The sequence below is a fragment of the Neomonachus schauinslandi genome, chromosome 7, assembly GCF_002201575.2.
Source record: "Neomonachus schauinslandi chromosome 7, ASM220157v2, whole genome shotgun sequence".
Lineage (NCBI taxonomy): Eukaryota > Metazoa > Chordata > Mammalia > Carnivora > Phocidae > Neomonachus > Neomonachus schauinslandi.
This window is the reverse complement of record NC_058409.1, coordinates 141,593,863-141,612,441: the sequence shown is the minus strand read 5'-3', so window position 1 is coordinate 141,612,441 and position 18,579 is coordinate 141,593,863. Positions and strand designations below refer to the sequence as shown.

The window sequence follows — 18,579 nt, the reverse complement described above, 5'->3', positions numbered from 1 at the left end:
AATCTTTGACAAAGCAGGAAAGAATATCCAATAGAAAAAGGACAGCCTCTTCAACAAGTGGTGCTGGGAAAATTGGACAGCCACATGCAGAAGAATGAAACTGGACCATTTCCTTATGCCATACACAAAGATAAACTCAAAATTGATGAAAGACCTAAATGTGAGACAGGAATCCATCAAAATCCTAGAGGAGAACATAGGCGGCATAACCTCTTTGACCTCAGCCTCAGCAATCTCTTGCTACACACATCTCCAAAGGCAAGGGAAACAAAAGCAAAAATGAACTATAGGGACTCCATCAAGATAAAAAGCTTCTGCACAGCAAAGGAAACAGCCAACAAAACTAAAAGGCAACCTACGGAATGGGAGAAGATATTTGCAAATGACATATCAGATAAAGGGTTAGTATCCAAGATCTATAAAAAACTCAACACCCAAAAACAAATAATCCAGTCGAGAAATGGGCAGAAGATATGAACAGACACTTCTCCAAAGAAGACATCAAATGGCCAAAAGACACATAAAAAAACACTCAACATCAGGGAAATACAAATCAAAACTACAATAAGATACCACCTCACACCAGTCAGAATGGCTAAAATTAACAAGTCAGGAAACAACAAATGTTGACAAAGATGTGGAGAAAGAGGAACCCTCCTACACTGTTGATGGGAATGCAAGCTGGTACAGTCACTCTGGAAAACAGTATGGAGGTTCCTCAAGAAGTTAAAAACAGAGCTACCCTACAACTCAGCAATTGCACTACTAGGTATTTACCCCAAAGATACAAATGTAATGATCCAAAGGGGCATGTGCACCCCAGTGTTTATAACAGCAATGTCCACAACAGCCAAACTACGGAAAGAGCCGAGATGTCCATCAACAGATCGATGAATAAAGACGATGTGGTGTATATATATATATATATATATATATATATATATATACACACACACAAACACACAATGGAATATTACTCAGCCATCAGAAAGGAATACTTACCATTTACATCGATGTGGATTGAATTGGAGAGTATTATGCTGAGCAAAATAAGTCAATCAGAAAAAGACAAATTTCATATGGTTTCACTCATATGTGGAATATAAGAAACAGCACAGAGAACCATAGAGGAAGGGAGGGAAAACAGAATGGGAAGTAATCACAGAGGGAGACAAACCATGAGAGACTCTTAACTATAGGAAACAAACTGAGGATTGCTGGAGGGGAGGTGGGTGGGGGGAGGGGGTTATTGGGTGATGGCCTTTAGAAGAGCATGTGATGTGATGATCATTGGGTGTTGTATGCAACTGATGAATTATTGACTTCTACATCTGAAACTAATGATGTTCTAAATGTTGGCTAATTGAATTTAAATAAAAATAAATAAATGTACTTTGCTGGTAGAATTATTACCAAAAAAACACATTTATCTGGGCCACAATAATTTATAAACATCAATAAACTATATGTTCTTAAGAGCAAAGTAGCACTATGTTGGTTTAAGACAAAAATACAAAGACAAAGGTTACATAATGTGAGAGAATGTAAATTCCTGTCTAAAAGTATAGACCAACATTGTAACAATTTAAAACAATGAAAACACACAGGTGAAGATCAGGAGGACTACTCCCATACACCCACAAGCCAACATCAGCGTGCTTCTCACAGGCATGTGGCAACATCGGGTCCCCTCCCCACCTAGGGCAACTGGAGTGCTATCACTGCTCATCACCACTGTTCTGGCATCATCATCACTCGCCACCACCTTTCACAGAGTCAACAAGGTTTCTCTCTCTTTTCACGTTTTGATCTCATCTCCCAGAGTCATAACCTAGGTCTCAACATTAACAATAATTACTTTTAAATTCTGGATTTTAAGCACAAAGCTTCCAAGCCATCACTATCAATACACAATCACTGAGAATGCACTGTCCCCACCAATTTTTCTTTTACCCACTTCCACTCAATTTTGATTCCAAGATCCATCATTATAACGACTGTCTTGCATCCCTCACCTTCAGTGCCTCCCCCCTCCACCTCTGCTCAGCCCAGCTCACCACAGACTCCTAACAGGTCCAATTCAAATTGGTGCCTCTGATGAGAGGGGAAGTGCCCATCTGATGAGAGGGGAAGAGTTTCCAACACCAAGCCATCAGTGGACCTGAGACCATGTACTTTGCCTCTCTCCCTTTCTCATGGATGAACTGTCTTTGTTCCAAAAGCCACTCTCTCCACTGAAAGGATCCCATTCACTCTCATCTACCCAGTGACTTTTCTCCCTGAAATTATTCCCCCTCTCTAGAACATCATTAACTTCTCTTTCTATGGGTCAATGCCATCATCATAGGGGTATCTCCCATCCTTAAAATAGAATCCCTTCACCGTTCTTACCCCTTTAAGTTCTTACCACCTAACCCACCTTATGGGCTGCTTTTTGTAATGAATAGTTACCAATCACCCCTCTTAGTTATTTATCCAAGTCATGTGACCAGAGTCATCACACCCCCGACCTCCATCCTCCCCTCCTCTTCTGGTGAAGGACACTCACAGGAGAGGAAAAAGGAATTAGGTTCTTCTCTCTTAACGCCCCACAGAAAAACTTGGTAACTTGGAAATAAGACAGGTATGTCTGAAATACAGAAAATTACCCATAGAGTGTAACATAAATCATGGTTCTATTTCTGTTGATATAAAAGTATAAAATTCACAAGTTAAAAAGCAATCAAGATGGGAAATTAGCAGGAAAAAAAATCAATGAACACCTTTTCATTGAGCAATCCATGGCTGCTGGGTTTAAGGACTCTATGACTCAGTTTACAAATATCTCAGTCACACCATACATGTCATGCAGACATGTTTCATGACTTAGGGCTTGTCATGACTTAAGTTCATTCTACGGTTATACACTAGAATTTATTTCTATGCAATGTTAGCTGCCTGCTTAAAAACTTATGTTCTTAGTCATAACAATTTATTTCAATAAACTGTCAAACTGACTTTTCTTTATACATGTACTTCCTTTATTACCCTTTATTATACGTTGCGTATATGAAGTGCTGAATACATTTAATGAATGAGTAAATAAATTATGCAACCTATTACTTGGCAGTTAGCTCAGAATATATGCCTCCTCTGATAAAGAATGACTTCTCTCCCACAGAACTGGTGTCCAAGGAGACAGGATTAGGGTAGCACATAAGAGTGATGCCATAAAATTTCTTTCTTAAATTTCTCTAACTTAATATAGAATTTTTAGTCAAAAAAAAAAAGCTACTTCTCATTAGCCTAAAGAGGACCAGGCAAGCAATATTCAATTGAAAAAATTTATAAATATATTATGTACATAATTATTAAAAATCATAAAAAATTAACTTTTAAAGTTGCCTTTCTTTCATCTCAGCTAATTTTTTTTTTTTCAAATATATTTAGCTTAGCTTTAGCTCCATAGATAATAGTCTAGACCTCAGGAAAAGAGATGATGGAAACCTTAAGAATAGTTTAGGACAAAAATCCCCAGGGAAGGAAAAAATTGCTTGTCTGCAGCAGGCTACCCCAAGCAAGTCCAGGGACCTTGCTGCTTGCTTATTCTGCCTTCACATGGGCAGATGCCATAGGACCTGATGCCTGAGTCTCTAATGCAGGGGCTTCAAGCTGCTCTAGTCACCTTCCAGGACAGACTTTCATGCCTGCTCACATTAGTTACCGGCCACAAACAATCTCACCTTTGCCATCCAAAAATGGACAATGGACTTATTTTGATTATTAGAAAAAACTCTTCACAGTAAGTTTTTTTAAATTCTCATCAAGGATTTGGGGAGGCCATTTTATTTACAGTAATGTATTTTTTGCTATAAGCAGCTTATCCACTCTCTCAACTACAGACATCACTATCTCAGCTCAAGTGGTATTTCCTATTATCCAAATCCAACCGGTATCTATTCCAGTCTCCTAGTTCTTTCTCCCATTTTGGGTTGTCTTCCTTATCCTCTATATTCTCTGCCTACTCCTACCTCCATCTAATTGTACACATGTACAGTACCCAATGTTAATAGTTTGATTTATTTCCTCCTACACTTTTCTAGATGTTCATAAACATTGTAAACAACACAAAATATTTATTATTGTCTTTTAAAAACAGGATAATGCAATGCTATGACATTTAATTTTTAAAATCCTCATGTATTTTTCAAAGGTGTAATATATAGTTCTAACTCATTTTTATTAATAACTACATAAGAAGGATATAGTTTTATATGAAAGATATATCTTTTTTCAATTCTTCATCAATCAATATTGTTCCACTTTTTTATTATCCCAGATAATTTTGCAATAAACACCCATATACATAAAATCTTATGGTCTAGATGACCCATTTATATACTACATATTTCTAAGCATGACTAATCAAAGGGTTCTGAACACTGTAAATGCCAATTCACAGCAACATATCATTTTAAACAAAGATTACAACATTGCACATTCTCATATGGAGTGACAAAGAATGTGCATTTCCTCAAACCTTAACCTTAGCTAGACTATAATACATACAATTTTTTAATGTTTGTCTATTTGGTAGATTAAAGAAAATCATATTTTCATCTTGAATTTTATATCCCTGATTAGTACAGTAGAGTGGAAAACATTTCCATATAGTCATTGGTTTTTTGCATTTTTCTTCTGTGAACTACTGTTTACATTTTTGCCTAGTTTTCTATTCTGTTATTTCATTTTTCTTTTTTTCTCATCAACATTAGGAAGCATTAATATATTAATTATATCAACACTTTGTCATATTTTGGCACATATTTTCTCTTGGCCTATTTTTTCTACTATTTTATGTTGAATACGTCCTTATGATTCTGAACTCTCAGTTATGTCCTACAGAGAGAGCATTCTTTCCATTTTGGACCAATTGGACACTACAGTGATGAGAATGTTTGGTAAGATAAAATCTCTCTATTAAAATTTCCTTGTAACTCATATATTTATGCTTCCCATATGATCTTTAAAATAGTTTGACCCAGGGGCACCTGGGTGGCTCAGTCGTTAAGCGTCTGCCTTCGGCTCAGGTCATGATCCCAGGGACCTGGGATCGAGCCCCGCATCGGGCTCCCTGCTCCATGGGAAGCCTGCTTCTCCCTCTCCCACTCCCCCTGCTTGTGTTCCCTCTCTCACTGTGTCTCTCTCTGTCAAATAAATAAAAAAAAATAAATAAATAAAAATAAAATAAAATAGTTTGACCCAGTTTGCCAAAGAAATAATCAGCTACAAGATCTTATTACAACAGCCTAAACTTTATATCTTAATTTGGGAAAGAGTAATATTATTGTGATAACCAAGCTTTTCTATACAGGATCATAGTACCCCTTGTCATTTACTCTTAATTACTTTATGTCTTGTGAAGAAATGTTATAGTTTTCGTCAGACAGGTCTTGTCATTTTCTTGTTAAATTTATTCCTCCGTTTTATATTTTGTCCATACTCTAAAGTTAGTGGCCCAGCAAGACTTCTAGATACATGAATAAGAAACCATGACATAAACCAACTTTAACAAAGCAGTAGCCTGAGTATGGCACGAATCTTTGCTCCTTCTATTTTCCCTCAAAAATAATCAGCAAACTCTCAGGAGTAGGCTTTTGGAAGCAAACTAATCCAGCAATATAGCCTGTTCCCTGCTTACTGACCATTTTCACAAACCAGATTATCCAATTAATCTATTCAACTTTCCTTTGTGTACCTACTTAGCACCACACTTCCTGCCGTGGTGACACACGTTTGACTGATAGCATCATTGATCCCTTCTGTCAATGGATCTTTCCTCAGCTACTCTATTGATAGCTTGACCACTGCTATTGCTTATTCAGCATCCCCCCGAGTCATATAACCCACACACAGGACACTTTCTCATTTTTTTTTAAAATTATGATTAATATTCTGGCACATGCTAAAAAGAAGTGGAAAAAATCTTGATTTTCCAGCTTTCTTTGATTATTTACCACCTTTTATTAATAAGAAACATGACTTTCAATAATTTTTTTTTAATCTAAGAATTCAGATTTTACTTACTTAGCCATTTATAAGGCAAAGTAATGTTGGAGGAAGAATCATTCAGATTTTAATTCATTTTATAGGGAAAATTCTAAAATGCATTCTTCCAGATCCATCTCACAAACACTAGAAAGACCAGTTTCACTTGACCCAACACAGTATTCATCTGCTGTCACCATACTCATTTTTTATACCTGTGGATTTATTTTGATTGTTGATTAGACTTTATATTTTCTTTTTTTCTTTTGTTTTTAGACTTTATATTTCCTAAAGACCAATTATTTGGCCTCATGCATATAACAGTATTAAATGTCAGGTCCATCACCAAATCTACCAAAACTTCACCAGTAGGGAATTTTGACTATAAAGTGCTTTTTCCCCCCGGGATGGAATAGTTTTTCAAGGAAAACTGCCTAAATCACGAATAAAAACATAAAGTCAAAAGCAATTACAATCCCATTTAAATATTTTTATAATAAATACCAACATTCTGCTAGAAAATCATGATTTTCTTCCAACATCACTGAGTCATCCTTGCTCATCTGAAAGAACAATTTCTAATATGTTCCCATAAGTAGGTCACAAAAGTGGAAATATTTCTACCTGTTCTTTGACCGAGGCGAGGATGGCGGAGGTGGTTTCCGTTTCGGAGCCATCCCCATTGGAGGTGGTCAGGCCAGGGCTCAGGGAGCTGGTCTTCTCTGAGGTTGACGAAGGCTGGTCTGGGACAGGCATAGCTCCTGCAATGCAAAAGGACATGCTTAATGCGATAGGATGTGGCCACTGCACCCAGACAAAACTATCAGGCAACTTTAAGCAGTACACTTTTGAAAAAATGAAAATTATGAACTACAGAGAAAGCACACGATGTCATTATAGAACAGGAAACAATACAAGTAAATGGAATGGTTTCTCCTCTATCAGCCCAACCAAATTCCAGGATATACTCACAACTCTGTGTTTTGTATTTGAGGTAAGTGGAATAAGAGATAATAAGAAGTAAAAGGCAAGTAAGATAATAAGAAAGAGTAAAGAAATGAAGAAGTACTGAGTCTAAAAAAAAAAAGGCCAGTTGAGGTGGTGCCTGGGTGGCTCAGTCGTTAAGCGTTGCCTTCGGCTCAGGTCGTGATCCCAGGGTCCTGGGATCGAGCCCCACATCGGGCTCCCTGCTCCACAGGGAGTGTGCTTCTCCCTCTCCCACTCCCCCTGCTTGTGCTCCTTCTCTCGCTGTGTCTCTCTCTGTCAAATAAATAAAATCTTTAAAAAAAAAAAAAGGCCAGTTGAACTACCATTTTACCTCAGCCCAATTCATAAATGGAGAGACAGGTACAGCTTAAAAACAGCATCCTGAAAGTTACTTCTTCCTATTATCTTTCTCAAACAAGTAAGACCAGTAAGATCAAAGTACTTGTTACATATATTACCTAGCGATGCTTATCAGCAGAGGAAATAATAATTAACTGAGGACAACTTTTACCAGGGCCCTACAAAATCATTATTCAAATAAAAGTTTGGGAGTAAATAAAGGTTGTTTTCTTGCCTAAAGCTATCATATTACATGTCCTTCCAGGAACCAGTGTTATGTGAATGTTAAAAAGTATTTCCTATTATACTGTAACTGGGCAGTCTGGGTTTTACAGTAAGCAACATAATTTCCATAGGAACCCCAGCACTGTGATACATTTGTTAATAGTTAATAATTTTGGGCTATGCTAACTGAAAAGCGTTCTATTATAGAATTGTCCTTAAAGTATATGAAAAGATTGGTCATCTAATTTTCTCATTGGACATTCCAACTTAGTTTTGATTTGTCTTCATTTTTTAAATATTTTTTAATAATATTACCAATGAGGATGAGAATAGCATGGGAAAGATAAATCTGTTACAAACAGAATTTATAGGAGGATTGGGGAAAATAATATTAGTAAGCAGGATATGAGCAAAGAGTAAAGATCAAATTAAACATAGTATAGCAAAATGCAACCGTGGCTAAAAAACAGAAGGTATTTTAGGTGATGCATATCAACAGGATGAAAGAAAGTGATTTAAATAATTATGGTGGTGGCGTTGGGAAGACAAGAATAAAGTACAGTTTCGTATTCCACTTGCTTTCATATGCAGTATTTGATCGAGCCTCATAATTGTAAGGATTTAGATAAACAGATTAACAAATGTTGTGCCCAGGTAACATAGCCTGAAAGCCAAGCCCTTCCAATTAGGAAAGGTTTGAGAGATGGGGCGGGGGAGGGGACAAGGGCAGAAAGCAAGAAGAAAGGAAATGGCAGTCTTGGGTGCAAAGTCACCCCCTCCCCGACCCTGCATCTCCACCTGTATCTACATCAGTGGCTTCCAAAGGGGACTCTACACAAGGACATGGGTCATTCAGAAGTTACATACATGTTTTTTGATGATCATAATTGCAAGTCATTTATATAGACACACCCATTTTTAAAAATTTCCTTCTATTTCCTGTGTAATTTTTTTAAAGATTTTATTTATTTATTTGAGAGAGAGAGAGAGATCGCGAGAGCAGGAACACAAGCAGGGGGAGTGGGAGAGAGAGAAGCAGGCTTCCCGCTGAGCAGGGAGCCTGATGTGGGACTCGATCCCAGAACCCTGGGATCACGACCTGAGCCGAAGGCAGACGCTTAACGACTGAGCCACCCAGGCGCCCAGGCCTATATAAACTTTTAAGATTCTGGCCAGTGGCTGCGGAAATCTACTTGACCTGTAACCACCCAAGATGAGTCTTGTAAATAAGTTCATTTGCTTATTCAACCTGCCACCTACCAATCTAGAGTGGTCTGCTTCTTTCTTCAGTCTCTCCCTGCCCTCTGAGTATGGAGGCCAGTGTGCAAACCAACAGACTTTGGCAGCAGAGATGGCCATCTTCAAAAAATTAACTGACGGACTCTGGTGTCACACAATCATCCAATTCAATGACCCACCTAGCATTCTCATGCCACCATTACTTTGATTTCCTTCTCTCTGATTCAGTGATAAGCTCCTTTGGCTGTGATGAGGTATTTGCTCCTCTAGAACTTCCCACCCTCCATCTGTAACCCTCTTATCCTTTCAACTATCTTCTCATTCCTTCACGTCCAGGCCTTCACACTGTGTTGTCACAGAGACCTGTTCCTTTCTTCTCCCAGGTTAGCAGGTCCCACCTACTTCCAATTCTAGGATCTCCAAATCCCCTGCATACTGTGGGACTCAATAAATATTTCATTAGCTAGACTTGCACTGTCTAATATGGTAGCCTCTAGCAACATATGGCTATTTACATCTCAATAACATTAAAAAGTCAGTTTATTAGTTGCACTATTCACATTTCAATTTGCTCAATGCCCACATGTGACCAGTGGCTACTGTACTGTATAGTAAAAAATGTAGAAAATTTTCATCATTGCAGAAAGTTCCATTGATCTATACCCAACAGTCTATTCCTTGATGTGATCTTTCATCTGTAGCTTTATTCCTTGGCAGTAGGTCGTGAGAAGGGATCAGATTATAAACATATTTTGAAGGGAGAACTGTCAGGATTACTGATAGGTTGCATGTGGTAGTGAGGCAGAGAGAGGAAGAGTCTAGATTATTCCAGGGTTCAGGTTAAGTGACTAGCCATTAGCCAAAATGTTGACACTGTGGGTAAAACATATTTCAGGTGATGGAAGGTGACTTGACATGCAAACTTACAACAAAACACATCTATCTGTGACTCTTCTTTGCTGTTAATATCTCGGCAGCTGAGACCAGCTCAAGTCAGAAACTACACTCTGATATGAATTAGGCAATGTAAAGATTGATGACTTCTAAACACTGCTTATCACCTCTTTCTGCCCTTTTTTCCTTTTCTTTAGGCAGGTCCCTTTTTGTCTTTTACTTTAGAGTTGCTAGAAACTTCTAGAACTCTTCTCATCTTCCTTTAGCTTTAGCCAATGGCTTCAACTTAAGTCTCTCAGACATTAACTTCCTTGACTCTCACACCAAACTAAGAAACCCCACGTGTGTGTGGCCGCATTTAAAGTTGTTTCCTTCCGTCATGTATCCACCCTTTTCAAGACAGTGCCCCTCCCTGTTCTTGATCTTATGTCCTAAAACACAAACATATTACTGCAACAGACTGACTTTTAGCTTTACCTCATCATTAGGCATCACTTTCATCATTTTCCATTATGGTTGCACCCAAGTGAGTAAAGAAACTGGCCATTAGAATACTCCAATATATATATTGGAATATTCCAATATATATATATATCTATATATATAAAATATATATATGTATATATATATATATATATATCTATATATATAAAATATATATTTGCTCCTCTAGAACTTCCCACCCTCCATCTGTCTATATATATATCTATATATATAAAATATATATATTTATATATATAAAATATATATAGATATATATATAGATAGATACACACATACACACACATTTATGTATCCAATTTGATGTTTTAACATTGAATATAATTGAACATATGGAATTTTTATAACCCTCCACTCATTCCACAGGTGATATGTGTAAGATTAGGATCATGTAAAATGGAGCATAAGCATATTATTAATATTAGGTTGCAGAGAATGTGTAGATTCGTTTAAATTAGTGACACGAAAAACAATAGTGAACACGTCATTTGTATAATCACTCTGGTCACCAAAACTGGAATTCTGTATTTGCAACTAAGATGTCATGAATATCAAAACCCAACATAATAGGCAGAGAAATAGGCACAGCATTGTTGTCTCCCAGATGCACTCTTCACATATAAAAGTATATCCATCCTTGTTTCTTCCTTTTAAAGAGAAATTTAAAATTACAGCCTGTCCTAATAATATACAGAATATAATAATTAATAGCTGTCAAAACTCAATATAATTAGAGCTAAAACTCAGTCTTGGTCTATGTTCAATTCCCCACATCTAGCTCACTATCTAATATATAGGCAGCCAGTTAATAAATACTTGAAGTAATGTATGAACTGTTAGTGTAAAATCAATAATGGTCGCTTAGTAGAGCATGTAACATTAAGTAAAATGGGCTTTGCATTAGCAGCATTTCTCTGAATCATATTTGTTATGACACCTTTTAATTTCAACTCAAGAAAGCTGCTTTTTTGAAACCTTATGAGGACTACTGTATGGCTTGGCCACGGTCGAATGCCGGGGAAGGTATACCCTTGGGTTCCTGGCTTCTTAGGTAGAGGCATCAATCAGGCAGGATCTGAAACTTCTGGGACTTGATGCTTGCAACTCACAACTTACGAACAGAATCTGGCAGTATTTATGGAAAGCACCATGCAAGTATTGAGCCATATTCAGCATCTGCAACTGTAAGGCAAAGCCAGGAGGTAGCCACGTGTCCAATTCTATCCGGTAGTTTGGTGGTGAGGCCAATGGGATGCTATTCGCAGAGTCAGAGACACGAGGTCACTTGTGGCTGTGGAGGAAGATATGATGAGTGGGTAGAGAGACGTGGGATCTGAGTGTTAAAGCCACATGTCGAACACAAGGGGATGATTGTTCTACCTGTGTGTTCAGAGAAGTGGGAACTGTAGAAAGTTGAACGTAACTTGGCGAGTCAGGAAATCCACTTCATGCTATTGCGTGAGCCCTTAGTCATCGAGGAGGATGGGACCAACCTAAACATCACCACAGACTTAAGGTCCACCTGAATATTATTCGTAGTGACACAAATTGTGTCTGAAAGTCCAGAGGAAGCTTCTGTAGAGACTACAGAGCAAGAGGGTACAGCAGCAGCTCATGCTTGGGACAGACGTATGAGCAGCCGAGTTAACAAAAAAATGAGGTCAGTGAGGACAGGAGAGGGTCTTCTCTTGGTGTCTCACAGTCCTGTCTCCTAAAGCATGATCTCAGGCACTTTCATCGATGCCATTATGATGTTATATGTGACATTATGTCAACCATGTATTGATCTTTAAGAAGTATTGAAAGGTGAAAGATTTATGTGATCTGAAGAGAAACCAGAGAAAGGCTGGTGCTTTTGGAAAAGGAGCTAGCAGAGGACGGGGAGTAGATGCCCCCCGCCCCGGCCCCAGCCACACTTACAACCTGGAGGTGAAACAAGGTAGAGTACTTGGCCACCTAGAGCTAAGGTCCGATCCCGATGGGTAAGATGCTAAGAGTGGGATCTCACAGATTCCTCAACCGCCATCAGGGTGCCCAAACCTGAGTGAAGAGAAAAGCTGAGCGAAGACAGTGGCTCGACCGGTCGACTCTGGAAAGGCAGAGGGAGAGGCAGGGAGAAAAGAATCAGAATAAATCTATAAAGTAAGGTGTGAAGGGCAGGAAAGGCAGCACTGGGGCTGGTATTCAGGGAACATTAGGGGCGAGCCTGGAAACACCAGAGGGAGGGCATTGGGGGTAGCCGCTCTGCTGCTGGGACTTAATCATGCTTTCATCTGCAAGTGACAGAAAATCCATCCCAAATGGCTTAAAAAAAATGGGGGAGCAACAGTCACATTAAGAAGCATCCCAATTTCAAAAACATTAAAAGATTTTTATAATCCCGGAAGACATATGATCATTACAGCTCATCATGATAAATGCACCTCCTGAGGAAGGTTCACGTTACAAAGGTAACAGGGAGCAGGAAGGGTTTGATATTGTCGAATTGTTTAAAGAGACTGCGGAGAAGAAGAAATGCAGGTGTAGGACGATGAAAATAGAAATATTGAAATTAATGACTTGTGGGTAACATATAATATTAAAGTAGCCAACCCATACATATTTCTACTCATCCCACCTCTGTCTACTTTTACAACAGGAACATATCTGGATGAAATTAATGACAAAACAATGATGACAAAAAACAATATAAAGTTTCGGGCTCATCATCACTAAAAAACAGTGACCCACTTCTGAAATCAATAACCATCCTAGCTCCCCAGACACGACAAGGGCTGTTTTCAGCAGCCGATTTCATGGGTCTGCTAAGCTGGAGGGACATTTCTCCTTATGCCAGAGAAATAAAAGTCCGAGATTCTATAATTACAGACCCATCACAGTAACAGTAAGCTGAAGAGAAACTGAAACAGGCACAATACCTTAAATGTTGGCTCTCCCCAAATAGGAGGAAAAGTTCTAAAACATTCAATAATAAAGAGGCTCAGCGGTAGACTGACTATTCTTTTGGCTGAGACTTCAAAGAAGCATGCTTAGCACCGCTCCCAATGCAGTGCTGGTCACACACAGTGACTGCCCAGAACACGCTGTCACTGCCAAATGCCCAGGCACTGGAGTCGCCCCTTCTCACAGCTTCGAAAGCCTCGTAACCATCTCCAACCTTGTGTCTTTGCAAGATGCTGAATAACAGCCTCTAAGCCTGCAAGTGAAAAAGCGTGCCTCTGCAAACATTCCCCCTAACAATACTTGAAACAAATATGCAGGTTTCCATTTTATGTTCTTCTACTTAATCACAGAGTGACATGATAAAAATCTGGTACCCCCCCAAAAAAATCACTCTTTAAAGCTAGGCCACAATTTTACCATTGTGAACGACCAACGCTGACTGTCACAATCTATTAAACAGAAATTCCCCAAATGCTAGCCACACACTGGCCTGTAACATGTTGTCACTTCCTCATACTTGAAAGTGTCCATTCAAATTATGGCAATTTGCCCTTCATATTGATTCCAAATACGTATCTGCCACTTGACAATTTCTCAAGATAGACCTCAACCACACATTTTTTTCCCCAGAATTACTATCAATGGGCAGTCAAGGACAAAATCTTACACTGTAAGTATCTGCACTCCTTAGAAAACATGTTCAATCCATCGAAGCAGGGAACCTGTCCATCAGTGTTTTAAATTTAATTCTAGAACAGAGTTTCAGCTACTCCTACACAACTTCAGTTGCTACCACAGACTTAGACATCTTTTAAATAAATCCCTCTACTAGCTTTATAGGAAAAAATACATAAAACAAAAACTGAATAGAGCCATAAAAATTTCTGATAGTTATCAGGATATGTAGACATTTCTATGCACACATAAGAAATTCTGAAGTTTAAAGTGATATAATTAGCTTACTACAACACACACTTCAAGAAAAAAGTAAAGCTTTGCTTACAGAATATATCTAAATTGTATGTGTAAAGAGCTTTCACTGTACTTGTGAAGGAGGTTACATAGCAAAGGACCTCTCTTATTTTTTGGAATATATATTTATTAAATACACTTTGGGAGTTCAAATATGTTGGTATGTGATCAATAAATAATTTTAAATAGATGAGTGACTAGATATTATGCAAATGTGACTATCAATCCCTAGCTCTGTTTTTTGCCAATCTGTTTTCTGTTTACTAGTTTCTGTGAGTTAAGAATTTTTTGATTCCCCATATAGGTGATATCATATCGTATGTCTTTCTCTGTCTGACCTATTTCACTTAACATAAGGTTTATCCATGTTGTCATAAATGGCAGGATTCCCTTCTATCTCATGGCTGAATAATATTTTACACACACACACACACACATTTTCTCTATGCACTCATCCAAGTGTCCGTTGATGGACACTTATGTTGTTTTCAGACCTTGGCGACTGTGACTTATGCTGCAATGAATGTGGGAGTGATATCTCTTCAAGATCCTACTTTCATTTTCTTTCAATATATACTCAGAAGTGAATTGCTGGGTCATGTGATAGCTCTCTTTTTAATCTTTTGAAAAGTTTCCATAATGTTTTCCATAGTGGCTGCACCAATTTACATTCCCACCAACAGCGCATAAAGGTCCACTTTTCTTCACATCTTTTCCGACACTTGTTATCTCTTGTCTCTTTGATGATGGCCGTTCTAATAATGTGAGGTTTTGATTTGCATTTCCCTGATGACTGGTGATGCTGGCACCTTTTCATGCACCTGTTGGCCATCTGTATATCTTCTTTGGAAAAATGTGCATTCAGTTCCTCTGTCCATCAAATGACACTTTAAACCATGGAATCCATCAGACAAGGGGCGCCTGTGTGGCTCAGTCGGTTAAGCATCTGCTTTCGGCTCAGGTCATGGTCCCTGAGCCCCACATCTGGCTCTCTGCTCAGTGGAGATCCTGCTTCTCCCTCTCCCTCTGCCTCTCCCCGCTGCTCATGCTGTCTCTCGCTTGCTCTCTCTCTCAAATAAATAAATAAAATCTTTAAAAAAAAGAAAGAATCCATCAGACAAGAAATTGATTCCAACCACAGCGAAACACAAGTCATTTTTCACTCTATGACTTGCCAAGTGGGTGTTATGCTTCCCTTATAGCACTTTATTCATTTTACCGCAATTGTAAATAAAAATCTTCTGATCCATCAGATAGAAAAAGTAATTATTAATAACTTCATTTTAACAAGTGGACAACAATGAGACTTGGAAAAAATAAAAATAGCAAATCCAGTCTCAGAAGACAGAAGTCAACAGTGGTCAAGGATTTTCACCCAAATATCTGACATTTTATCATATATTATTTTGATTAGACCTCAGGATTCTTTGAATGTAATAGTTCTTTTACATTGCAAATCTGATTACAAAACAACACTCATGAGTTTCAGGAAAGATTTTTTTTTTTTTTTGGTAATTTTACGTAAATCCTTAGGCTTTGTCACTAAGATACTAATTACTTTTGAGATCTTAACGAGAGAGAGCCATTTTTCTAAGTCATCATGATGCCAACATCTTTTTCCTATGTTATGAAGTCCATCACCCTCTAGGAGATCAAGCTTATTCTGATCTCCAAAGGCAATTTTCAGCAAAGCTGTCTGAAAAGAAACTTCTCTATGTTTCCGTTATTCTACACAATCATATCATATTTTAAATCTCAGATGAGTAAATAGGTCTATTTATAATGATATCATATTCCTGATCTAGAAACAATAATATTTATCATTTTCAAGTCCATTTGTATCATGTTTCTACTTTATTTTTTAAAATAATTTCTTTCACAACTAAATAATTAAATTATTCTATGTTTGAGAAAAAGTCTGTTTCCAGCATTGGGCTTCCCACCTCCCACTTTCTTCTTTCTCCTTTTTCTAAATATTTACATCTTCCACAATCGGCAGGTACTACTCTCTAATACACAAGTTGTTCCTTAATGAGAGGTCAAATATTTTAATATTTAGTTATAAAATTAGCCAATTATAAGAGTTCAAATATATAAATAAATTTAAAGAAAATAAGCATAACTCCTATAAAAAGAAATTGTGACTTTGTGTCCAGACAGAAAAATGAAATTTCTGCCAATTAGGTAGGAAGCTTGTACTTTTTATGCGTCAACATTTTGCTGTTGTTATTGATCTTTCTGGAGAGAGAGGTCCAAAAGTAAACTGGATTATATCTACCTTTTTATGTCTCTATTTTGTTGCCAAACTTTCATAATTTCTAAAAGATGAAATTTCAATTAAGGATATTATTTTTTTAAAGGGGAAAAAAAGGTTTAAAGATCTATCTAATGTAAAAACCTTAGTGGGGCGCCTGGGTGGCTCAGTCAGTTAAGCCATCAACTCTTGGTTTCAGCTCAAGTCATGATCACAGAGTCCTGAGATCGAGCCCCCTGTTGGGCTCCATGGTCAGTGCAGAGTCTGCTTGAGATTCTGTCTTTCTCCCTCCTTCTGCCCCTCCGCCTGCTTGCTCCCTAAATAAATAAATAAATAAATAAATAAATAAATAAATAAATAAATAAATAAATAAATAAAATATTTAAGAACAAAATTAAACAAAAAAAACCCAACCAACCAACCAACCAAAAAAACCTTAGCAACCTGTAGGGATTATTAAAAGCACAGTAAAAATCACTTGAGATTGAATCCTTTTTATACAAATGTTCAAGGCTCTTAAGAAAATAATACATGATATTTGATAAAAATCCCAATTATCTAAACACTGTTTAACTATATAAATTTCGGTTAGAAAAACCTTAAATGTTCTCTTATATTTACCTTTCCTACAATCAAGTATTTCTCAGATGAAAAAACAATAAAAAATGAAGAGTGGTGTCACACCAGTCCTCACCAGTATAGAAAAGAGTACTATCTATGAATATATGGTTGTAACAAATTAGGTATTAGCTATGGTGGTATATTTAAAAATTTAAGTTACAATTGAACAAATATTTTTTACAAGACAATATAGTAATATTAATTGTGTACTGACTATGTAATCTTCTAAGCTCTTCACCATTACTAACACAATACAACAACTTTGTGCTGCACTTCTATTATTATCCCCATTTTGCAGATAATGAAACTGAGGTCCAGAGAGGTGAACCTCCCCTAAGTAACAAGGGAAGAACTATTGTTTAAAGCCACACAGCCTATAGTTCTCAATCATTATGTGCTGCTAATCTATAGAATATCTTTTAATACCAATACTATTTTGCAAAATAAATTCATTAATTTAAAAATAAATCACTGACCAAAGTGTGGGCCAGCCTCAGTACTAGGCATTGAGTATTGGATGCAAAAGATAAATAGGAAGAGGAGTCATGGGGAAAATAATGAATATAGAAGTTGGATCTAAAATGTCAATCTTTATGTGGTAAATATACACAATGGAATATTATTCTGCCATAAAAAAGAGTGAAATCTTGCCATTTGCAACAACATGGATGGACCTAGAGGGTATAATGCTAAGTGAAATAAGCATTCAGAGAAACATAAATGCCATATGATTTCACTCATATGTAAAATTTAAGAAACAAAACAAATGAACAAAGAAAAAAGAGACCAAAAAAAAAAAAAAACCACCACTCTTAAATATGGAGAACAAACTGGTGGTTGCCAGAGGGGCAGCGGGTGGGGGGATGGGTGAAACAGATAAAGGGAATTAAGAGGTACAAAATTCCAGTTACAACATAAATAAGTCACAGAAATGAAAGGTACAGCATAGAGAATACAATCAAGAAGACTGTAATAACCTTGTTTGGTAACAGATACAACTATTTTTATGGGGGTAAGCACGGAGTAATGGATAAACTCGTTGAACCATTATGTTGTATACCTGAAACTAATGTAACACTGAATGTTAATTATACCTCAATAAAAAAATAAAAACACTAATAAAATGTGGATCTTTGTTGTAAAGAGGGAAGTTCTTAAGTAAGAATGTCTTCAGAAGGCTATGTTCGTGTCCCAGTGCCTAACACAATGACCAGCATGCATTCTAGAAGCCATTTTAAGTGGCTCCATTTTGTAACCCTTCCTGACTGGCTCCCACTGCACCTATGGTCACCTGTCCACTCCATAAGGCCCTCCTGGTGACTGGGGCCCTCCTGCCCTCACCAGAAGCTAGTTTTGTTGTCTCCAAATCCATTCATTCCAGTTTAACATGATTTATTCTTGAGTTAAACATATGTAAACCAAGGAGATATAATTGCATCAAGAATAAATTTTTGTTTCTTTAACACTTTAGTGAAACTCCTTTATGGTAACGCATTTTTTTTAAAAAAGATTTATTTATTTGAGAGAGAGAGAAAGAGAGAGCATGTACATGAGCAGTGGGGAGAGGCAGAGGGAAA

At 37.4% G+C, this 18,579-nt stretch overlaps 1 protein-coding gene across 1 annotated transcript in view; it reads right to left on the bottom strand.

Annotated features, from left to right (window-relative positions):
- Positions 1–18,579, bottom strand: part of CTNND2 (catenin delta 2) — an 896,858-nt gene that overhangs the window by 742,593 nt on the left and 135,686 nt on the right. The window contains exon 2 of the mRNA XM_044916688.1: positions 6,652–6,788. Within this exon, the coding sequence (XP_044772623.1) occupies positions 6,652–6,788 (137 nt within the window). The remainder of the gene's footprint in view (positions 1–6,651; positions 6,789–18,579) is intronic.